Source organism: Idiotropiscis lumnitzeri, chromosome 8 (genome assembly GCF_059441095.1).
Source record: "Idiotropiscis lumnitzeri isolate Australia: NSW breed Sydney's pygmy pipehorse chromosome 8, RoL_Ilum_1.0, whole genome shotgun sequence".
Classification (NCBI taxonomy): domain Eukaryota; kingdom Metazoa; phylum Chordata; class Actinopteri; order Syngnathiformes; family Syngnathidae; genus Idiotropiscis; species Idiotropiscis lumnitzeri.
Genome location: NC_142398.1, coordinates 15,714,860 through 15,740,012, shown reverse-complemented (window position 1 = coordinate 15,740,012; position 25,153 = coordinate 15,714,860). Strand labels below are relative to the sequence as shown.

At 41.7% G+C, this 25,153-nt stretch overlaps 1 protein-coding gene across 3 annotated transcripts in view; it reads left to right on the top strand.

The window, feature by feature from the left end:
- Positions 1–25,153, top strand: part of doc2g (double C2-like domains, gamma) — a 61,449-nt gene that overhangs the window by 30,884 nt on the left and 5,412 nt on the right. For all 3 annotated transcript variants that reach the window (XM_088303286.1, XM_088303287.1, XM_088303284.1), the window contains 8 exons: positions 23–102; positions 457–531; positions 9,174–9,283; positions 15,598–15,724; positions 16,116–16,172; positions 16,616–16,740; positions 21,901–21,982; positions 22,251–22,347. In XM_088303286.1, the coding sequence (XP_088159412.1) occupies positions 23–102; positions 457–531; positions 9,174–9,283; positions 15,598–15,724; positions 16,116–16,172; positions 16,616–16,740; positions 21,901–21,982; positions 22,251–22,347 (753 nt within the window). The remainder of the gene's footprint in view (positions 1–22; positions 103–456; positions 532–9,173; positions 9,284–15,597; positions 15,725–16,115; positions 16,173–16,615; positions 16,741–21,900; positions 21,983–22,250; positions 22,348–25,153) is intronic.

Below are 25,153 nucleotides of genomic sequence, written 5' to 3'. Positions count from 1 at the left end.
TGTCGTCTTTGTTGTTTTCCAGCCTATTTGGGAACGTTGGAGTTCACCCTGCTCTTTGATCAGGAGAATAACTGTCTTCATTGCACCATTCACAAGGCAAAGGTAACCGCAACTTTGATGTCTTCTGGACCTAAAGAGTACCAAGGTCCTCCTCACCCACATTAAGCTCCATAGCTACACAACAAGGACACCAGAATCCCATATTGTAAACGGTCACATGATTGTAATTATGTAAATCCCTTTGAATGAGTCCCTAGAGGACAGCACAATTGAGTCGAGGGGAGTCAGAAAGTGGCACGGAATAGAAACACCCAGCAGCACTATTTTGATGTTTGCTGTCTTTTCTGACCCTGTTGTTTGTGCAGAATGTTTGAGGGCATGATGACGTCACAGCCAACACTTTAGTACAGTACATTGTCTTTGTGTGTGTGTGTGTGTGTGTGTGTATGTTCACAGGGACTGAAAGCCATGGACTCCAATGGGCTGGCTGATCCATATGTCAAGCTTCATCTTCTTCCTGGGGCTAGCAAGGTCACTGCTCTAACCTCACCTCCGTGGCGATTAACAAAACATACGACACGTTGTGTGCTTGTATATCACACAAACATGGGACATGAGTGTGTTAATTGACATTTAGAATTTTGCACCATCATTCCTGCGAAAAGGCGAAAACGCTTTTGCAGCGGCGTTGATTTTACGAGCCGCCAAGCGGGGGAGCTTCACGCTGCGTTCATTCTTATTGCAATCTGTTCAGTCCGCCGCTTCATCGAGTACAAACATGATCTGCTCGGTTGCACTGCTCTTGTTTTGTCTCCGGCTCAAGCTGGTGGGAAGATATGGCGTACCACAACTTGCAACGCCACGGTTTTGGAAACCTGTTGTTAGCCATTTTCGCTCAATGTGGCTTTGAAGTGAGGCAGCGATAAGAGAGGTAGGGCATGCCGAGCCACGATAGGTGGAATGAGGCGACTCTGGTGAGATGTAGCGTGCCAGCTCTCGCGAGGTCTGGGGCATCTTTGTCCTCCAGCCCTCTTCTGTGTCTACTCCGTTATTGTTCTTAGTCATGTCGCTCGTTTCACACCGCTATCACGGTCTGTGTCTCACCATATCGCTGTGACCTTCTTTGACCTTGAAATACCAACTCAGAGAAGCGAGAACGGAGAGGGGGGGAAAGGGGGAGAGGAAGTGAAGGGATGCGAGCTGGTGGTTGGGGGGGCATATAAAGGGAGGGCAGCAGCAGGTGGTTGTCATGGAAACAGGGAGGATTGTTACACGACTCACGTCAACAGGCGGGTGTTGATCGGAGTAGAGCGGTGGGTGGGCGGGACGCGGTGAATGCGTCAATGAGGAGGTAAGTACCCATGGCCCGTCATTAGTTAGACGTCCACCAGACGGGGGCCTCGTCACTTGACAAGTGCAAGCGTGCACACGTTGAAGTGAATATGACGGACACTCTAGCCTACTCATGCCGGCGTTCGGTCGAAGCATGTGAAGTTAGGAGTTTAGCGGGAGCGGAGGTGAACATGTTCCACCTCACAGTTTATTTCACTCTCGTTATTCGACATATGTTCTTAAAGCTAATGCAGCAGCCTCTCAAGGATGTGGTCACAGAAGAATTGATTTAAAGACCGCGTTCGGTAATTTCTGAGATTCTGAGATTTTATTCTCAATACAAAATGCATTTTCAAAACAATTGCTGAAAACATTTAAAAATGACTCAGAACTACAGGATGTCGTGAATTTTGGCGATCTAGCATTTTTCACAATTGTCGCGTTCCTAATTTTGTTTCTTTGCCATGGCTGAAACAGCTGCCCGCTGACATAGTTGCATTTCCCGCTTGAATTCCCCCATCCACCCATCCATCTTCTGTACCGCTTCTCCTCACTAGGGTCGCGGGGGGTGCTGGAGCCTATCCCAGCTATCTTCGGGCAGTAGGCGGGGGACACCCTGAACTGGTTGCCAGCCAATTGCAGGGCACACAGAGACGAACAACCATCCGCGCTCACACTCATTGAATTCCCCCTCTGCCGCTAAATAAGAAGTACTAAATAAGAACATTCATTTTGTGGACAACTAGCATAGCGCAAATGCGTATTGAACTTTGTGCTAACGTGTTTGTGTTGTGAACAAACCACCGGACAAGATTTGCCTGGTTCTTTTTACGTGCGTGGGAGACACAATGCTTTAGTATTAGTTAACCTCTGAAATTATGAGAAGGATTGCACCAATATTTTGGATTATATGGACTGCAAGCGTTTTTTTTTGTCAATAAACTTTAGTGAGCGCGTGAGAGGAAGACGTTATGCTGATAAAATGAACAATTTGGGGGCCGATCATACTAATATCTGGAGCAGATGAAGTTAACATAAGTAGAGATGTGTGTGATAGAAAGCAAACAGTTACTGTGTAAACAAAATGCTGGTTTCGGTTCAAGTGCGCACGTAATTCTTGCAAAGGCTCATGGGTCATAGGTGGTTAAATGTGAATAAATAAAAAAAAAACGTGCTGCAGCAGACTGAGGGGAAGGTGGGTGATTCTGATTCTGGGTGTGCTGGTGTCGGGATGTGTAGACAAAAGATGAAGTATCTTTTTTATTATTCATTTTTATTAATAGTTGAACAGGATGTGGTTTCGGAGCATTCAGTTGACGCACCTGCAGCATTTGAGCCTCATTTTATGTACTTGGTAATTTTTATCAATATTTCAGATTTGGCTGGTTGGTTTTTTAAGGTATTCATATCTGTGCTATGTCAAATTTAGAAGGCATTTATTTTTAGCAACGTTTCCGCCAGTCAGTACTGTTCAGCTCGCCGCGCTACATGATGATGAGATGTGATTCTCTCCAAACCTTTTTTTTCTTCTCAAAACCACGTTGACATACAGAAATCCTATTGACAATGTGTCAAAACTCAGCAAACCCTCTTTTATCCACATCTCTAGGAAAGAATAATCCAAGGTGAAAAGTGCAATAAGTAGACGATGGAGGCATGCAGACAGATGGAGGAAACTGAAGTCAAAGAGAAATGAGCAAATGGAGGATGCAGATAAAACATTTGGAAACAAAATTTTAAAAGAGAGCTTATGATAAAGAGACAGTGGAGAAGTAACTCATCATGGTAGCAAGAAGTGGTGACATGGACTGTAAAAAAAAAAAAAAAAAAAAAGAGCACCACTAGGGATGAGCGATATTGTTGATAAGTAAATTAAAATATTTTTTATATCAGTCAATATCAACATGTAATGATATATATTATTTTTTTTACTCTTCAAATTAAGGAGCCAGAGAAAATGGCTGTGTTTACTTCATTTTATATTAAAATCTAATATTAACCTTTAATACGACTTCAAATTAACAATTAAAAAAAATATACAAATGTCCTTTTAAACAATTTGTTTAATAGGGCTAGATGAATCACGATGACCATATTTCATATGTTAGTATCGAAAATTGAGATTTTTTTTTACCTCTTTTAAATGTAAAAAAACAAGTACATGAATTGAAGGTACAATTAAATTGATTCAAGATAAAAATTAAATTAAATTTTAAAAAAATCTGAAGGTGTTTGATCTCAAGAGTTGCACTGAGTCAACTGTGCATGTATTTGAACAAAGTTAAGATTTCGCCACACTTTCACACACACGCATGCACTTCTTCGCTGGTTTGGCGGATAAGGTTCACAAAAGTGGTTCTAGAGCACTGAAAACACAATTATTTCCCCTCTTAGGTGCTTGCAACTGTGGCTCAAATCTAACGTCATTATATTGCCTCTCCCGACAGCGGGCAGAATGCCGTGGTCGGATTTTCTATCGATATTATACTGAGGGCAATTTATATCGATCGCAAAAAACACAGATTTTGAATTATCACCCAGCCCTAAGCTCGACTTATGTGACTGATATTTCTGTTCTATATATTTTACGTTTCAACAAAACGAGGTGAATAACGATCTTGTAGCAATAAGGGAATGAGACAAAAACAAAGAAATGGAGAAGAAGGAGCTTTGAGTCCTGAGGGTCTCCCAACAGTCTTACTAAGAGGACGATGGCATGAAAGATAGGCTGTTTATCTTCGGAGCCACAGACATGAGCAGGAGAAAGTGATGGAAGAGTATCCTTACTTTTTGGAGCAGCTGCAGAGAGTGGTCATACATAGGGCAAGCAATGCTGGGACATGAGTATTAACCTGCACAACACCGCTTGTGAAATATGAGACACCATTGTACTGACTGAAATTTATTGATACATACCATTGAGAAATTGATTTTTTTTTGTGTTGTTTCAACAACCGCGGGGCGGCAATTTGGATGTTAGCCTTTATAGGTTATCTTGTTTTTTTTTCCTGAGATTATTGACAGGGTTAGAAACTGGAGTTGCCATAATGCACAGTTCTGACTTCTGTGCATGCAATATCTGCTTTAAGATCCTAGCTTCCGATACTGAAACAATACCACAAAAAAAAAAAAACATTGAAAACACTGGACTCATAGATGACACAGCATGAAACGTCCGATCTTTTGCATTTTTTTCTTATTCAAAATTATATCTGACAGTGGAGTATATGAAATTAAATTATCCATCCATTGTCCTCCGCTTACCTGAGATCAGTCGCAGGAGCTTTTTAGCAGTCCTCACTTCTCTCTCTCCTGCCAATTCGTTCAGCTCTTCTGATAACCGTTTATTCGGTTTAATATTTTGGACCTTTCTCCAAGGATACACCTCTTCTATCCCATTAAAAGGCCCCTTAACATGCACGTTAATCTATTATTGATCAGCCAATCAATGTGCATTTAATACAAATACGTCGACTGTGGGATTCGTGTGTGTTGCTGTGGATGGCTGGAATAAACCTTCAAACCTCAAACACGTGAGCGTATGGCTGGAGCGAGCACTGACAGCACTGCAGGGTTGATTTGAAAGCACTGACTGATCAGTGTTCCGAGAAGCCGTCACTGACGGCCAGACCATAGACATTGAGGAATATGCTCTCGAAATGTCTGGAGGATGTTACTTCATAAGGAGCATCACATGAAGGGCAAACGTAAAACAACATCTAGGTGCCCAGCTGAATGAAAGAGATGCCTGGTTTTAGTCCGGTGACACCGCTAAGAATAAGGCCATCAGACTTGCTACACGGGCCTTTGCACAGAGGATTAAGGACTATTTTCAGGATTATTGTGATACCAGGAGACTGTGGCAGGCAACAAAATCCATCATGGACTACAAAATGACTCCTGCAACCTGTGCTGACAACAAATTGAATGGACTAAATAATCACTTTGGACGTTTTGAAGTGCAAAATCTAACCCCAGAAGTCAGGACCATCCATTTCAGGAGGACTTGGTTTGACTCAGTTGGTGTCTGTCGGCCCCTGAAAAAAATAAAACCACGAAAGGCTGCATAGACCATATTCCTGGTCGGGTGTTCAAGGGTTGCGCCGAGCCACCGGCGCAGGTCCCGGCAGCCATTTTTCTGTATCTCCCTGAGTCAAGCAGTTGTGCCTGTGTGCTTCAAAACGACAGCGATCATCCCGGCACCTAACAGAGCCACAGAATGATTATCACCCCGTTGCCCTCACTCCCCACGATTATGAAATGTTTTGAAAGACTAATAAAAAAAAACACATCTCATCCATTGTAACCCCCACAGTGACCACTTTCAGTTTTCATCCCATCCGAATCGCTCTCCTGAGGACGTCATAGCAACTGCTCTCCGCTTGACCATGAAACACCCGGAGGACAGCAATGCCCGTCGTATCCGGATGCTGCTGGTTGATTTTAGCTCTGCATTCAACACCATAATCCCACCGCACCTGATCAACAAACTGGGCCCACTGGGACTGAACAGATTTTCTGACAAATAGGCCTCACTTTGCGCAGGGAGCCAACAACACCATCACTTTCAACACTCTTCGCTGAGTCCCCTCTCCTACACCGTCATGACCTACGACTGTTGTGCAAAATTCAGCTGTAATTACATCATAAAATATGCACATGACACAACAGTGGGTTCATTCAGAACGACCCTTACAGAAAGGAGGCGAGACTGTTCACTGACTGGAGCAGCAAAAACAGTCAGATCCTAAATGTGGAGAATGCAAGAGAAAACTCCTCCCTCACACGCCCATTTTCATCAAAGACTGCTATGGAGAAAGTGAAAACATTCTTTCTCAGGGGTTCAAGTCTCTGACAAACTGACCTGGCCCCTCCATATATCATCTCTGGTTAAAAAGGCCATCGAATGCCTGCACTTCCTCCGCCGGCAAAAGAGAACCCACCTGAGCCCAGTTGTCCACACCTTTTATAGAAGAACAATAGAGACTGTAATATCCATATATGTATAATTTATTTCACTGATTTTATCTATTGCACCTGTGGGTAGTTTTTGTCCATGTTTTCCGAAAGGAATGGCAATAAATGTGAGTGTGAGTCTGAGTCTTGTTCTTTTGGTCATGACCCATAGCTCGTGACCACAGTTGAGGGTGAGAACATAGATCAAGTGGTAAACTGAGCACTTTGCCTTTCAGCTCACCTCCTTGTTTACCAGGACAGACCAATGCAGCGTCGTCATCACGGCAGATGCTGCCTCCTCCAAGTCCACAAAGCACATGTGAGTTTGCACTGCTCATCCTCAACCTGTCATTTGGACCCTCCTCTCCAGCACCCCCGAATAGATCCTCACCAGGGAAGGGGGAGGAGTGTGATCCTCTTGCAGTTGGAACACACCTTCCAGTCCCCGTTTTTCAAATGCGGACCGACCATCCCGGCTTGCCAATCCAGAGGCACAGACCCCCCCCCCCCCCCCCCCGATGTCCCGATATTTCAGAGGTGTGTCATCCAGGACAGAACCACGGCATGCATCCTTTAGGAACTCCAGGCGGATTTCATGCACTGTCATTGAGGATCTTTTTAACCACATCGGTGACCTCAACCCCAGAGATTGAAGAGCCCTCCCCAGGGTCCTCAGACACTGCTTACTCATAGGAAGGAACGGAGGAGGTCTTTGAAGTGTTTGACTCAGAATGTCCCGTGCAGGCGTGGTCACTAGTCATTCACCAAATTGCCCTACCTCCAGGCTTGGCTCCGGTGGAGAGCCCGAGTGACCCACGTCGAGGGAAAATGCTGACCTGAATTGTCTTATTATGGAGGCTGTCATTATTATTTTAGTGCACTGTTTCCCGCAGCATAACCGGTTTAGACACCAAATTAGCATGTTCTAAACCAGGCATCACCAAACGGCGGACCGCGGTCCGGATCCGGATGGTTCGGACCGGACCCATGACCAATCTATGATGATTTTTTTTTCAGGGCGCATTCGCAAACGTTGGCGCTGCAATTCTAGTTAATACGGAAAAGGCGTCACTGATTTGAGCCAATCAAATCTTTTGTTTACGATCCACTGCCAATTGTGCAGCAGACCGGAAGAGAGTGCTGCTGACAGTATGCCTTGCTAAAAAGTTAGCAAGGTCGATGCGTGTTGTTTTAAATGAATGGACGGAGAAATTTAGTTTCGTTCTGGCTGCAGCCGATTCAATACCAGTGTGCATCATATGCTCCGAAACCGTCGCAATATTGCGAAGCGCCACTACGAAACAAAGCACCGCCCTTTTGTGCAAAGTTATCCGCTGAAGTTTGAGGTGAGCGCACGCAAAAAACATCGAACTTCGAGTGCAGTATAAGAGATGTTTAAATTTTCATTTACAGCCCAGCGGCATGCAAACAAATGTTCACTAAAAGTATCATGGATTTTGGGTAAACATAAAAAAAACATTCAGTGATGGGGAAGTTGCGAAGGAGTGCTTAAATGCAGTTGCGCAAACATTATTTAAAGGAAAACACAAATCCCAGATGTATGAAATAATCTACCAAATCCCAATGGCCCTGACTCCTTTCCAACCCAGATTTAAGTCACTGGCAGGGCAGTCACAAACTCATTTTTCTCATTAAGAGAAGTTAAAAAAATATTCAAAAGAAAAGGTGGTGTCAAAGCTCATTTTGAATTAGTTTTTAATGAGGACAGCCATTTTTATTGATTGTGTACTGAACATGTTGACCTTTTCTTGAATGTGAAATAAACGCCTTATATTTGTTTGACTGGCAAAGGTGTTTAATGGGAACATTGCTAAATATTTCGTATATTAATGCGCTTTGTTGAAAATGACTAAATATTGAAACTATATGAAAATGTGAACATGGGCTAGACATTAAGGGAAGTCGGACTTTGGTTCGGACCTTTTAATTGGGAGAAATTTTAGTCGTGGACCTCTGTGACTTTTAATTGAATACCTCTGTTCTAAACATTTGTCATTTGTTTTTCAGTACAATGGAACCTCGATTTATGAATTACGGTTAATTCATTTAATTTTTTTCAAGTTCGGCGGACCGGATTAAAACGTTTAATGGGCCGCATGTGGCCCACGGGCCGTATTTTGCCCACGCCTGTTTTAAAGGTAATAATATTTCATGTAGAATCAACATTTCCATGCACACACAATATCAGGAGAGTAAATTTTAAAGTTGAAGTGTGCCAAATATAAACTGAAGACAGCCCGAACTGATTAGGGTCAAATATAAACTATGAAGGTGAAGAAAATCCCTTTGAATGACTCATCCTCGTTACGATTATCCAAGACAAGATTTCTACAAATACTTTGGTTTTACATGATTAGTGAGTTGGAAAATAGCAAAGGAAAAGAAGTAGTCCCTGAAAACATATTTTTCTGTGTTATTGACATAAACTCCACAGTCAAATCCTCAGCAGGATGAAAACATCCCGAAGGCTACCGCAGGAAATGAGGCAGCAAGCGAGGAGATGGGGCAGCCATTAGGAGCCCGCATGCAATTCACTTCCCGGAAAGCTTTAAATTTTCATTCTGATTGTGTTGCACTCTTTAAACGTCTGCTGCATTTGAAGCTGGTGTCAATGCTGTGCCTCATTACATTGCGGGGGAGACAGATGGACAGGTGAGGAGAGGGAGGCCTCGTGGCCTCTCACGCTCTCGCAACAGATGTTCGAGATCTCCTCGGGGGCTGAGATAAATTATTCCCTTACGGTCATTTTTTTTTTCCAGTCCCTTGTCCTTCTTATTCTCTGATCTAATGAATGAACATTTAAACACTGCTCTCATCAGCATCACGTGAATGCTGCTCATAATATTTTGTATTTCCCTCGACAGGCAAACAAACTACGCACAAAGACTCTGAAGAACACACTAAACCCAGTGTGGAACGAGACACTGGTGTATCATGGAATCACAGCGGCTGACATGACCACCAAAACGCTCAGGTATGCTCTCAGCTGAAAATGTCTCGTGCTTGCAATTTGTGGTGTGAGCCAAGGTGGTGAAGTGAGCATTTTCACGCAGGAGGGTGAGATTTCCCTCCAAACCGCCGTGCGCTATCCGATGGGCTTTTCCAGGTCATTTATTATTGCCGCCAACTGCCCCACTTGCTGCTACTCCTCAGGTGTCAGCTGTGCGAAGATTGTCTCCATATGGAGTGTCTGCGGTCAAACGTTGCCGTCTTGACCCAAAAACTGGAATACACTTTTGTTGTCCTGCAAGCTGATTCAGAGTCTTTGGGGCGGGGGGGGGGGGGGGGGGCGTATATGCTGCGTGCAGTGAGTGTCTCAGTGGATTCGTAATAGTGTTGGGTGACTTTGTTTATCCTGAGGAAATACAAGCGCACACACACAGACACGCTCAGTGCATTTATCTCCTCTGAACACACAAATGCAGCCAGCCAGGTGTGTGAGTTCGCCTTTGTGTATATCAAGGGCAACTGGTGGAGGGGACTGCACATGTATGTCTCATCTGGATCGAGACATAATACACACACGCAAACAAAGCTCATCCCTCACAGACATAAACAAAATGTATTCGACTTCCACAAATGCATCAGCGCACGTGCAAGCACGCACACACACAGCAACGGCAGCATGAGCAGAGATCCCTCAAACTAGAGAAAACCCATCTGACCTCTATCCAAGGACACAGACACAAACAGCATGATGGTGCTGGCTAGCCAAAGAGAGGAGGAGGAGGAGGCGCATGCCCGCTGTCATGCGAGGAGTGGAGAGAGAGAGAGAGAGAGAGGGGTGGTTCCAGAGATGAACAAAGTGAGCAGGGCGGGGCGAAGTGCCGTGTGATGGATGGTAACTGGATGACATGGGCTGGTACCAGAAGAATCTTAGAATGCTAAAACGGAGGAAGATGACAGGGTCAATGGAGAGATTCGGAGTCTTAGAGAATAGTGGGATTGATGTGAGTTAAGGACATATTCTCCCATTCGCGCTTCAGTCAATTCCTTAATTCCGTAGCGATCGTCCCATCTGCTTCAGACCCCCACCTTGCGTAGTTTGGAAATTTGTGCTCAACCACCAAACAGGCGTGCTTCAGTGACGTCTGAGAATGGATTATTGAATTTTCATGAAATGTGAATTCATTTGAGATCCATTTTGAAAATATGTCACACATTGGTGGTGAAATTAACTTGTGTTATCGTATGTGTTCTCACCGAGACGCTACTTGCAAGGAGTTTGTGTTTTTGTATTCATTTATTAATAAATCCAGTTCAAGAAAATTACTCATAAATTTGAGTTCAGTTGACTAGTTGTGAGAGTATAAATGCAAAAAAAATAAATAAAAATCATTCACCGTCATTGACGTCTCATATTACAAAAACGGTGCTGTTTGTGATTGGTGCTTAAACTCCCGTCAGCACCTGGAAATGTTCCTCACAGGTGTAGAAAAACTCCCCTTTTTTTTTTTTTTTTTTTAACCAATTTTACAGACAAATTATACTATTTACAGTCATGGCGGAGAGTTGGGATTGTGGCGCAAAATTTTTCTTTTTCCGAGAGGGCACATAATGGCAAATAATTGACTACATTTACACGCAGTAAATAACCCTTTAAAAATTCAAATAGTGGCCGGATTGACATTTTGAAAGGCCATGTAAACCAGATTAAGACCCTAGGTTATTCCTTTTCTTACCAAATATTTGGCCATATAAACGCGATTGTAATACTGTACCATCATAGAAAGGGACGTTGGTTTGTGTCCTGCCCTTGCTCTAGCTACGAAGATGGCCTTCGATGCCGCTCTCTCACCGGAGCAAGAAGTCAAGCCATCAGCGGGCATCTTACGTTGCCACTTGCTCAGCGGGCCTAACTTGGATGCATTGATTTCTCTGCAGTGATTTCCCATTAGTTGTCTCTGCGGTGAAAATGACAACGTATATACAAGGTAGACACGTATATGCGCACAATATATGAATCTGTCCGTCTAGCGTGAAACTCACTGGAAATACACAAGCCGGGTTAAACAAACATGGCGGTATTCAGACGCAGCACAGAAACACACTTTTGGAGCCATGAGGAAACCGACTGCCTTATTCCTGTGATGAGTGACATGAATATGTGTTTGATTGACAGGAGAAATTATATGGTGAAAGTGATGTGTATTTGCGTTTTGACGTTATCACCTATGTAGATCAGAATACACGTACGGGAGTAAGTCTGACCATGAATGGGTTAATAAAAAAAGCTCACAGATGAAGGAGAGGTGAGCGACAAAAAGATAACAGATAGTGACGAGAAAGATGTGTAATGAAAATCTCTCTGGTTTTGTTGGTGTGCCAGCTCCACACCTCGGCCAATGAATTGAGTTTGTCCTCATTATTTGACGCAAAGCAAAGCAGTCTTAGGGAACGGCAAGGCAAAACAGAGGGTCATCCCTCGAGAGATGTTTACTCACTGGCTTGTGCCCTGCTACATTTTTCTTGGCTGCTGTCTGCCGAGTGTGCGACGAGGGGACGTTGTGCTGTTTGATCTGCACGCTTCATGAGCCAAACACTCTCCGAGGACCATGGCGGTGGTGTAGACCCTCTAGTCATTAACTTGTTCAGCTCGACCAAACTGCAGAGACCAAGCCCAATTCAACCATGGCGTTTGCCAGGGAACAAATCATGTCAAGACCCCCCAAAACTGAAATAGTTGCCCATCATATTATCCCGTCTAAAATCCATTTTCTACATTTTTCATACCTGTTCATACCTTCCACTAAATCTCACACGACCATTCACTTCTTTACAGACTGTTAACACCATCACGTCAACGACTTCTCAAAACAAAAAGGCTTCATATATATAATCAATGATGTCCTTTCATGAAAATGAATCCTGCCCCTATACGTGCTTCACAAATTCCATCATGGATTCCTCGACACATGATTCAAAGACTCTGCACCTTTTGACCGATCGCTAGATGCGCAGCAGCCGACTCCCCCCCACCAGCAATCTCCAAGGAAACTACAAAACAGGGAAAGCAAATGAACCACAACACAATCCATTAACAAAACAGCAATGAGTGACACGGAATGTGTTTTTCTGCATTCCTGTCGAAATCGGCTTTTTAAATTAGCCATCACCAGGCCGAGTACACAAGTCACACAAGTAAATGTAAAAAGTAAATCAGTGTCTACAAAGTTGACCTTTTTTTCATTCGAAGGGACATTCTATGAAAAATGTCCTTTTTTAATGTATTCCATACAAATAGTTGTGTCCCTGGAGTGCCTGCCCACCCATGTGTCAAATTAAACAACCAAGTAAATCTTAAATTATCTGATGAATTCTGAAAGTGTGTCTTGAAGCGAGCCATTCTGCACATATGCCCAGGTGTTATAAAACAGTGACGATAATTAACATAATTGCCCTCACAATGTGTGTGTCAACCCGGCTGGTCGAAGTTCCAGAATAAAAGAAATGGTGATCATATATTCATTTCCTATATGGGTTATCCTCATCCTCTCTCTCTCTCTCTCTCTCTCTCTCTCTCTGTCTCTCTGTCTCTCTCTCTGTCTCTCTCTCTCTCTCTCTCTTTCTCTCTCTCTCTCTCGCTCTCTCTCTCTCTCTCTCTCTATATATATATATATATATATATATATATATATATATATCCCCCATATATATTCATCCCCCATTCCAAATTTGGGCGTCCGGCTGTCCTTCCCTATGGCGAACTGATCATCTCTGATTTTTTTATTTTTTTTTTTCATTCATATACTGTAATTTATGCTGTGGTAAAATTCATTAAATTGCCCATTAAATCGAAGATGAGTTTCCACCAGTACAGTGCCATTGATGTGAAATTGAAAGTTGGCAGAGTGGTCCTGCCGGTTTTTAAGGATTAACCAGCAACTTAATTAATGTCCTCAGTGTAGACTTCACGGTTGGCCTCCTACCAGCTTTAATCCTTTAATTGATGCAGGAGGGGCTGCCCGGGGTGCTCAGATCTTGATTGAAAAGTCAGACAAAGTGACAGAGATGGAATGAATCTTCCCCCAATTAGCAGTTCAGTCTGTTTCAATCAATGACACGTTTGTGTTTATTTCTCATCAAAGTCAGCTCAATTCAAATGTCATTTTCGTTTTCACTAGTGAATCTATTTGTCCTGCTTTGGCATCTAAATATGAAGCCATAATTCCGGATCAGAATCCAAATGCTATTCAATCGTTATCTGTCGGTGCAGTCTGCCTTTGCACTGAGGCATATTAGACAGCTGTGACAGAAATTATGTGAAGTTGAAATAGTTCCACTCGCAGCAATTTGTTTGCGTCTCATTGTGCAAGAAAATGGCTGTGAACTGCTCATTGATGCATACTGCAGGTGAATTATGGGCCTCCAATTTGGATTTGAGTGGTAACATGCCATCAGGCTGCCAGCTGACAGAGGAGAGATGTGAAGGTGCTTTGATGAAGACATCGTGCTTGTGCGTGTTTGTTCTTTCTCTTGCTGTCTATGCTCAGTTCTTTCTCTTGTTCTATCTCCCTGTCAGATTTTCTTAATCGACTCAAACTGTCCCCTGCCATGGGGAGATAAAGACAAATGTAATACTTAATTTCGTATTGGATGCAATCTGAAGTTGAATTTGGCTGCTGGATGCCTCAGGTGAGACATGCAATCAGGTGCAGATAGCATCTCCGGGGAAAATATTTTGAGCAGAAGTTCAATGTTTGAGAAAGTCCTCTGCTTTTGGCTTGCGTGTGTGTGAATTTTTTAAAATAAAGACTTGACATTTGTTGGCAGCTTTGTATTCCTGCGCTCTTTGAGGATGTCGCGATGGGACTTTAAATGACTTTGATTGACTCTTTCCTATCCAAACAAAAAGACAAAAGAAGAAATTCCCATCGCTTGTTTAAAAGGAAACTATCAGCCTTTATTTTATATTTTGGATTTATGGGGAAACCCTGAAACTAAAACGCCAATTGCTTTCTTGTGTTGTACTTTTACTACGACTAAGAAACAATGAAAAGTTTTACGACGTTTAAAGCTCTTGCCTTACTATGTGGCGTTTGCATTGTTTCTCCATGCTTGCGTTGTTTTGTTTTTTTTGTTTGTTTGTTCTTTTGTTCTTTTTTGCGTACACTGGTTTCTTCTGAAGAAATGCCTGTCAAATCATCCTTAGATATGTGAATGATACTTTGTCATTATTTGACCTGGCAAACCGTCAAGGGTGTTCCCAGTCTATCAGCTGGATGACGCTAATTAGGACGAGGACTATAAGAAATGAATGGATGGATGTTGGAGATGATAACAATAATAAAAAGAACAGCAACACATGGCTGTCACTGTTGCAGCCCTTTAAAAACTCATATTTCTTTTGCAAGAATAGAAAAATCATCATAATGAATTGCTGGTGCGAAAGGCAATAAAAGCAATGACTTCATGTAATAAGATTGGGAATGAGCGTAACTTTGCATTTCTCTGTGTTTGTTTTGAAAGGTTACGTTGATGGCATTAAATCATATCTCTTTGGGAGCATCTGTTGAGTTTTTAGAGGAAATATGTGGGGGAGAGGGTGCAAGCATTTTCATGGAGGCGCTTTGCCCAGAATTGGTGTGACATTTCACCACAACCTTTATGTCGTCACCACCTCATCCTACAGCACGCATATCTGATGGAGCTAATGCATATAAATCACTCGACAGCAGTGGTCATGAGTCAGAGTTATTCTCGGGCTTACGGAGCGTCACTGCCAAATATCCAAGGGGACAGGAAGAGTTGAAGGGGGACGGTGTGTATGTGGGTGCTTTTTCATAATTACAAGATAAAGAATATCTGAAAGAATATGAAAGAGTCGCCTCATCAGGATGAAGTCAAATCCTAGATGACCCCAGCGAGACAGCTCATCACAAATTACACGAGCTGAGTAGCGACTTAACGTACAGCGTGGACAATCGCCTGATGTTAGCCTCCATTTGAAATCTCCTCAAGACGATGAACAAATGTGAAAATCCGAGCCGTCAAACTGTCAGTCGGCCGTACCATTTATTGGTCGACAGAGGATTGTCAAGTTTGGAACAGGAAGGCCCGAAAATTCAAAACAATATGTGTCTTCTAATCACTCACTTTAACCCAGGCCCAATGATGAATCAACATTAAATTTGCAATAGAGGTGCGTTCTTCTAAATATTCATGGATCCATTTACAGTTCTTAGCCAGACTATCCGAATATTGTACAACTTGAGTGTATTCGTTCTCACCGAATACTCATTTATGTCTTTGCACTAACGTATTTTGTCTTGTGTTCACGTCACGTAGGCTGTGTGTGTGTGACATGGACAGACTCGGACGAAATGAATTCATCGGTGAGGTGAGAGTGGCACTGAAGAAGCTCCGAGAGGGTGACAACAAACGGTACAATATGGGCTTGGAGAGAATTGCACAGGTATATACACACAGTATACCGTATACACCACGTTTACGTTGCCGTGATTGGTACGCATATCCCAAATTCCAGATTTTTACGGCCCATGTCCAGTTTAATAAGGTTTAATATTTTATCCATGTCGTGTTTTGAATTACAATCTTTACCATCATTGCATTGTGTATAAGGTAAATTAAAAAAAAAAATCCATTTGTCTTCTATTATCCATGGTCACTCTATTATTTGACTTGAGTCAATAGATCCAAAAAAGATTTCACGGATTCATTTGCTGCCTTTTGTATATTTCATTTTGTCTTTATTGTGTGATGCAGCTATCAGCTGCGATGCCTCGTACTGCATGTTTCCTGATCTCTCCCGCATCACCCATGTTCTTGTGTTTCTTTGGTTCTAGAACAAAGAATCAAACAATCAAGCGGTGGAGCAGGGAGCGCTCGTGGCAGAGGAGGAGGTACCAGCTTTATCTTTATATCGACAGTCATTTTCTCTCACATAGTGTATCTACAGCAGTCGCTTATCACTCTGTAATATCCCAGAGGAAAAATACATGGCTGTGACACAATGGGCATCTTATAAGGCATACTGAATTGTTGCGATTTGTCAGACCGGTGTTGTTCTCCTCTTGTAGTTATCGAAACCCTTCTTGTGTTTTTAGAGACACAAGTTAATAGCTTTCTGGCCTCAAGGGGGAATAGAGTAGTGTCATGTTCCTAAAGCCCAGACCGAGCTTTTAACTCCAGTACGGTGTACACTTTCACACAGCACGTGCTTCACGCTTAAATGGGAAACTGTAATTCTAATCTTTGCTGGGTGAATTCTGAAATAGTACTTCTTCCTGTGCTGCTGTTTGTTTTCATTTTTGTAAGCGGCATGTGTTCTGTGCTCTGTGGGCAGCGGGGACGCATCCTGGTGTCACTGTGCTACAACACAGAGAAGGGCTGCCTGCTGGTTGGGATCATACGCTGTGCCCATCTGGCCGCCATGGACTCGAATGGCTACTCGGACCCCTTTGTCAAAATGTGAGTCACATCAGCATCTTTTATGAATCAAGCTTGGTTTGCTCTCTTTATCTGTAGATGTGAACTTTCTCAATTTGGAGTAAGAATATCCAGAACATTACACTAAGTCCACATTCGGGGTCAAATAACGAGTTCAGCACTGATCAGTTTTAATCACGCCATAATCACGAACTAGAGTTAAAAAAAATAATAAAATGCGACATGCACAAAAATAATACACATAAATAAATTCAATATACTTAGGACAAAGTAAATACCGTACGCAGCACAACAAATTACTATAATTACAATTTTTTTTTTCTCGATTTTTTTCTTTTTTTTTATGATTCAGTGCAAACAAAAAATTTTATTTAATGCCAAATTTTGTTTAACACAAATACAAATATCAATTATTATAATTGTTATAGTCTATTTTGATAATTGTTGTGTTTAATTCTTCTTTTTCATTCATATTTTCTTCGTTTTTCCTTGTTTTCTTTCTTAAATTTTGATTAACCGTATTTTCACAAGCATAATGTATTAAACGGCGCAGCCTCAGTTACAGTTGCTATATCTGTATTTAACTGTATTGAAGTATTTAACATGCCCGGTTCCCTCTCGTCACAGTCGGGCTTGTTTTCCGAGCGGCTCCTCAGAAACGATGCCGGCTTTTCGAAAGCTCAAAGAACAGTGCAAGCGGACACGTTAGCCCAAGCATCCACAATCCATTCACATTCACAAAGTGGCGTAACTCTCATTTACATTTATTTGGGAATTTGGTGCACACATCAGGTGTGCCACATTATAAGACGGCCCGTCCATTTGGAAGAAATTTTGAAAACTGCGCTTCATGGTCGTGAACGTACGGTAACTTCTTTTTCCTAATTTTCCCCCTTCCTTTTCTTCCTGTACCCAAGTATTATCTTTATCTGATCGGAGCACATTTTGGCAGCAAATTGTTTTCATTCCAAACACAGTAGCCCTAGACTAATTTATTATTATTATTATTATTATTATTATTGTTGTTGTTAGTTTTATTATTTTATTATTATTATTGTTCTTCTTCTTCTTCTTATTATTATTATTATTATTATTATTATTACACCACAGCAATTTACGATCACAATCATACATCTGTGACTGTCAATAAAAGTCAGTATTATAGTATAGAGTTTCGTTTATATAGCAATTTACTCAGACTGGATACAACATCCTGTTTTGTCCACTTTGATAGAACAGAATAGTTATTTTCTGCCAAATCTCACACCAAATAGACAAAGGTGAGGCTTTTTCCGAGGTTCTCGTAGCAAGGCCGAGAATGTGGATACAATTCACACTGTCTACTCAGTAGTGAAGACAAACTTCTGTTTTCTCTCACTGAGGTTGAAGTGTTGACCATTACTGGAACAGAGAAGGCTGTAAATATCCGGGATGGAGCATGAGTCACAGAAAGAGCAACACAATGATGGGTTTCATGAAGCATTACTTGATCAAAGGCAGTGAATGGAGGAGAGCTGGAGCGTGTTTTTAGTCGGCAAAATGCTGAATGACGCCATTGGCCAAAAGCTGCACAAATGGGAAAGATGTGCTACAGACCACGCAATTTCTCGGATGTGCTTTTTATTTCGCCCTGAGGCATTGATTTGTTACAGTACTTCACATTCTTCTTCATCCCAGAAATCATGCATTGTGAATGCAGAAATGTGCACAGAAATTTCAACTCACTCTTCTGTTGAAGTCTTTCATACAGCTGTAGCACTCCTTTTATTCACTCTTGCGCAAGGATTGTCTTTCGTCATCAAGAACGACCTTTTTCACCTTACTTACTCTTTAAATCACCTTTTTGTGATTTACCAAATACCGTACCCATGTCAGTAGTGCGTGTGTGCGTCTTTGTGCGCGTGTGTTTCGCGACTGCGCCGTGACTGAGTCTCCTTTCGGGGACACATTTCAGACTAAACACCAGGGACCAAGGCCATGTCCCTGCTGCTTGAAACATCTGCCAATCTTATGCCTCTCACAGCGTGTATGTGCATTTATGTGTGTTTTTGTACTTGTGGGGTTTAAAATTGTGTAATTTTACTTGGAAGTAACTTCAATTGGATAACTGCGACTGTAGTTTATTAAAATGACATGTACTCAAGAGCATTCAATTATTTCATTACGATATATGGTAATAAGACATTTATTAACTTAGCTTTTTTTTTTCATTACATCACAATTAAATAAACTATAAGCCTACAATTAAATTTAACTACATACACGTGTATGAGGACTTCAGAAGTAAACAAAAAATTGTTCTTTGTGTTATTTAAGACTTAAGATTACTAACTTCCGCCGCCCAAAAATACATATTTTTCGCATTGTGTATGGAGTCACATGGGCGAGCAGTTTGCTGATGTCAACGTAGATTGATTGGCCCTTGGTGGTGGTGGGCTTATGGCTTCGGCAGTCGTGTGTTATGCACAATGAACACAGGTGTATTTCATCAATGGTATTTTGAATTCACAGATATACCGATGATGTCATTTATCCCCAACCACCACCTATGTTGCAGCATGATGATTCTTGATTCAAAGATCGTCCTGGAAGCCTTAAAACATTTCATTTCTTGCATGGCCAACACCGGTCGTGTCACCCAGTGAGCATGTTCGGCTGCTCTTGATTGACGGATGCGACAGCACATTCCATTTCCTGCTAATATCCGTCAGCTTGGCAAAGCTATCGAGCAGGACTGGACCAATCATTCACAGAGCACAATCAACAATCGAATCATGAGGGTGTGTTGTGCAACGTGAGGCAAAAGGTGATCACATCACATACTGACTGGTTTTCTGACCCTCCACACCAGTACAGTAAAAATACACATTTTAGAATCTAAGGCACACCTATGCAATTATAATCCTGTCTAGTTAGTATGTTGATATGCCGCACTTGTGAGATGGATGGATTCTTTCAACAAACAAGTGCTCACTCTGCGAAGAATATTTGAGAGAAGAAAAAGCTTTTGATCTTTGAGATGAGATCATAAAAACTCATTAAAATCTCAACTATTTTTTGTTGTCAGCTTTATATTAGGCACATCAATTACAAAGTACAATTTTGAGAGTTTAGCACAACCGTGTCAGTTTCATAAGCACTACCCCTTTTCTTGGTTTCTCCAAAAGTTTCCAGACTTTCATCTAACTCATACCTCATTTTAACACTTTACTGGTAACGTGTCACTCCACTTCCATCCCTACGTGGCTGAATTTGCCTTTCCATGAAGCTTTGTATTAGAAATCATTGCAAGGTACGAGACAAGTATGAATAACCGCTGTGAGTCACACTTAAGCTTTTCTTTCACTGGAGTGTATTCAGTGTAAAAATGAGCAGAAATGTATTGTTAGTTCCAGGAGATCCCTGCATTGGACCACTGAACATCTCTTTAAAAAGTGAGCGAATAATCCTCCCTATCTCTATGGGCCAGCCAGTGTTCTAAAATATTTTGCACATTGAATTCAAGCATAGTTGGATTACAGCTGTGTAGAATGGCTTTGGATGAGGTATCGCTATTGTTAATATTGCATTCATTTGTGTTGGACGACTGGAAATTGGAATTCCCCCATCTGTGCTGCATTGGAGCCCGTGCCGAATGAGATTTGGCACAAGTGTGAGTAAGACAGCCCCGCCGCCCTCAGTGCCTCCTCCCCAGCTCAATTGCTGCTGGTCTTTGGCTGCCTTCCTCAAATTACTTTTCACATTATCTTTCTCGTACACCAAGTTTGTCATTTGCAAGGGCAGTTTAGTTGCATTGAGGGAACTTTTGGCAAACGGTTTCCTTTCAATTGCTTATTTGATTAGTCTGCCTCTCGCTCATCACACAGAAAAATGGAGTCGAAAATTGTTTCTGATACCTGCTTTCCTTTTCATTTGCTGACACAAGCATATGGTGAATCTTCTTTTATTTTTATTTTTTGCACCACCTCTGATTCTGCTGCCGCAGTGACAGCCGCGAGTCCATGCGATGAATCAGCTGTCAGTCACCGGTGGGGTGGGCGTGAGATGTTGCTTAAGGAGGGAGATACCGCACCACCTGAAAATCTTGACTCACAATTTACACAGATGACTCCCACTGCCCTCCGGCAACCCGTCTGGTGCCTCTTTACTGGAGCGTAAAAACTCCTCCAACCTTGGCATGATTAAGATCTCGCTGTGGTCTGCTGTCGCTTGTGTTTCTTTGTGCAAAGGACTTCGAGGTCACAATTATCTTCAAAAGAGTTATTGTAAACTTGCTGTATCCATTAAGTTCCATTCAACAAGGTTTATTGTCAAATAGAGGAAAGAGATAAAAAAGTGGATGGATTAATGACCTCCATTCCAGAAAAGTGCAGCTACAATATATTTTGGGAACCCTGGTATTCAAACGGAACATTTCGTTCCACAAAAATTGTTTGATCGCGCCGAGAAAGTTCACCTGATTGAAGTTTGAGATGTAACGATGAAGGTTAGTGGTTTTGATGCTTTTTGCACATTTGAAATATGAGGAGAAAGTACATCCCTGGCCTTTTGCAAAATTGACAGAAGTTATCTACCAACGCCAGCTAATTAAAGGCCAAAATCGCCCTCTGTGGACAGGTGATGAAAAAAAACGAGCCCCTGTGACTAAAAGGGTCATCATTTCAATTCTCTTGATGCGTAGAGGGACTGTATTTCGGGCCCATGTGGAAATGTTGAGCTCCTTTTGCTCCATTGCACACAGAAGCACTTTCTTTAAAAAAAATACAAATAATCAACTTTATATCTGTTGTTCGGGCTTGAGTGTGCTGTGGTAGAAATGTTTACTGCAACACTTGGTCATATTATTCCTCGGGTTTATAACAGGCATCTGTGAAATGTTTATTGATTAAATTGGGTGATTCATTCAGATTCAGATTAATTGTGGCACGCCGTCTATTAGGGTGGAGGTCATTATGCGGTGGCAAAGGCAGTGTGTCGCGCCCATTCGTCCAGATTTGAGGTGCCCTTAATCAAGGTGTTTTAGTAGCCCACTGTGTCACTAATAGAGGGTGATGATTTTGTTCACCAATGGTTAAAGCGTTATTAGGTAATTAATTTATTTGACTTCTGCACGCAGTGCCACAAATTAGACCGCCTTTTTTTTACTGATTTGTGTTTTGATGTTTCTTCTCGTCCTTGAAGCATCTTGCAACCAGACATGGGGAAGAAGTCCAAGTACAAGACGTCGGTGAAAAAGAAGACTCTCAACCCCGAATTCAATGAGGTACATGCACATGCACGTGTTGGTACAGTGAGGCTTCATTCTAGGTGTACACTGAACATATTTGGGTTTAAAGGATGAATTTAAGATAAGAGATCAATAGTCCAGCTTTGGTTGCTGGTCTATGCTGAACATCGGGATTTGGTGCATATCTTCGAATATAATTCACTATTACTAATAGACACCAATAAAAACCTCATGAAACAATTTTGATCTTTCATGTTTGATCCAACTGATGTATCTGATGTGTTTGTGTCTTTATTGCGCACAGGAGTTTTCCTATGAGGTGACTCTGGACTTGCTGGCGAAGAAAACCCTCGAGATCTCAGTGTGGGACTACGACTTGGGAATGAGCAATGATTTCATAGGTAAACTTGCAAACCACGTTATTGCCAAAAGTATTTGCGCACATCTTGACTCACGTGTGAATTTAAGTCACATCCTATTCTTAATCACGTGTGACACCAGAGAACATGATTTTTTTTTTTTTTTTTTTTTTTAAGTAGATGGCTGTGACGTTGTCGTTGTTAGCATGTACGCAGGAAGTAGAACGTTCTGTATGTGACGTTACTGATCCCCATGGGGTTTCGTTTACGCAGCAACGCTGGCAGGATAGTTGTGGTGGCAGGCAAAGAGTTCGTGTGATAGTGGCGAGGAATGATAAATTTGTTATTTAGCAGTCAATATTCCATCCAAGTGAATTCACATCACTTTTTGATGAAAAGGACATAATGAGATACATTTGCAAGCGGGACACGTTGCATGTTACAGATCCCGATCAAACGCCAGGAGCGCTTTTTACAACTATTGCGACGGCAGATGGGGTGTCCTTGCAGTCATATAAAAATGGATTCATCTTTGAGACAAGCTAAGCTACTAGCGGGATCAACCAAGTTGTTTCCGAGCCAGGGTTGGACTGACTGGTGGGTGGAGAGTGGCCGTGGCGGCAGGCGAACGGACAACCCAGCGGAAGGTTGCAACCCCGCATTGAAAAGCTGTACACAAAACATGCTCATTGTTTTATTTGTATTTTTTTGTTTGTTTTAAATATTGTGTTACTGAGTTAATGTTGCTGATCCATTTAAGTACTTAATAATTTGATTAGATGTTATTTTCCAGTATTATATACTTTAATTATCCAGTCAAAAAATTGTTTTTGTTAAATTGGGTTTTAATATTTGTTTGAATTTCACGCAAATAGGTGCACTTTAAATCTTTTGTCACTAAATCAAAAGCTATTTTAGTGATTTAACTTTTTTCATTTTTTTTAATGTTAATAAAAATAAAGTGTTATGCAGAGCTGTATTTATCACAATTTTCTAGACAAATTCTACTATCTATAGTTGTGACGGAGGGTTGGGAAAGGGTGCAAAATTTCCCTCGGAAGGTGGAACAAGAAAATCTGAGACGCACTGGACTGGTCGAAACAACAGCAAGAGGGCTGAGTCAAACCTGTATTTCAGATATCTGCAACCTCATTTTGCTTCGGAAGAATCACGTCACTGTTGCCATTTATGTGTGTATTGTGAGGTTTTCTCATCTCCGCCACTGGGGAAGTATGGAACTGAATTGTAGACAGTTGGCACGCCAGTTTGCGATATCTTTGACACCATTTTGATTAGTCATGATTCCAGTTACCGATACCTACAACATCATTTGGCTAATTAAAACTTTGGTCAATTAAGGATATCTTGAACTCAATTATAATTTGTCAGAAGCAAATTGTTGATAGCACTTATTGCATTACAGATATCTACAATGGAGTTGAAAATATCTGTCATGAAAATAAAGCTTGTTCATTATTACTGTGAGGTGAGCAAATACTCAATGTCATATATGTTGAAGATATGGAGACAAGAGGTCGGAGAATGTAGCAATTAGGAAGATAGCTGTGCAAGAGTGAATGCGAAAGGCACACGTTTAAACAAATATCAAAACCAGGCCAAGCGTGGGTGCAGGGAGAGAGTGAGGGGGAGGTAAAAGATACATAAAAAAGATGCATAAAAAGTGCTGGAAGTTAATTATGATGCACGAGGAGTCTGATTGAGCAAGCAAAATAGGGATTGAACGTATAAAGGAAATGAGATGTTTAGGAAATTGTGTGTTGTTTTTTTTTTTTTTGTCATGTTCCCAGTAAACATGTTTGGAATGGCGTAGTGGGTAGATAGATAGAGCATTCAGGAGTGATCGAAAGTCAGATGAGTGGTACAAGAAAAAAAAAACATGGCCGCCCATTGAGCTTTTGGGAGGGACTCACTGTTGAGATAACCCAGTGAGTTATTATCCCCGCCGGAACAAAAGGCCGTCAGTCTCACAGCCTCGGAGAACAAACGTTCCAGACTCTATCATTGCAACTTCTGGGCAGTTGACAGAGAGCAATAACTGTTAATTGTGGTTTAAGTGGTCTTGGATCTAATAAATGGTTCCTTTAGTCATGGATTTGTAAAAATACCTAAAATTGATATCCAGGACAGGAAAGGTTTAACAATTTAGAAATTTTGTAGAAAGCATTATTGAAGACCTCAAAATGATTTTGCTTTGGCTTTTTGTGTCTTTATTACAACTCTTATTCAAGGATCTTTGCTACAAGGAGTCTTAAGGTTGTATCTCACTGAGCAGCAAAGGATTGCAAGTGGAGTGAATTTTGGGTTTAGTCAGACCTCGTTAAACATCGCATACACGTTTGCATGTAGTTTTCCTTATCGCAATCCATTTTTCTTCTTGCAAGTGAATTTTGAACATGTTCAAAATCCATCCATCCATTATCTGTGTTTTCCCACGGGCATGCTATCGCACCTGTCTTCAGGCAGTAGGCAGAGTCCACTCTGAACTGTTTGCCAGCCAATCGCATCATATTCAAAATCTTCTCGTGAATCCATTGGGCGGGTTGGACGTGAGGGTCGGGGGATTTCAGAATACCCAACAACCCTTAATAAAGAATACCAGCAGATTCCGTGAAAATATTTTTTTTCTGAAGAGACCCTGCGGTATGTGTCATGTCAAGCAGAGGTGTTTGAGATGCTTGAAGCTGCTGCAGAAAATCATCATCACCCTCATCATCATCATCATCATCATGAACATCATGGAGAATGTAAGGATGACAGTTTCACATCAATAACGTGTTAATAATTAACGAGGCAAGAGAGGCGAGTGCTGTTTAAGGAAAGCTTACAT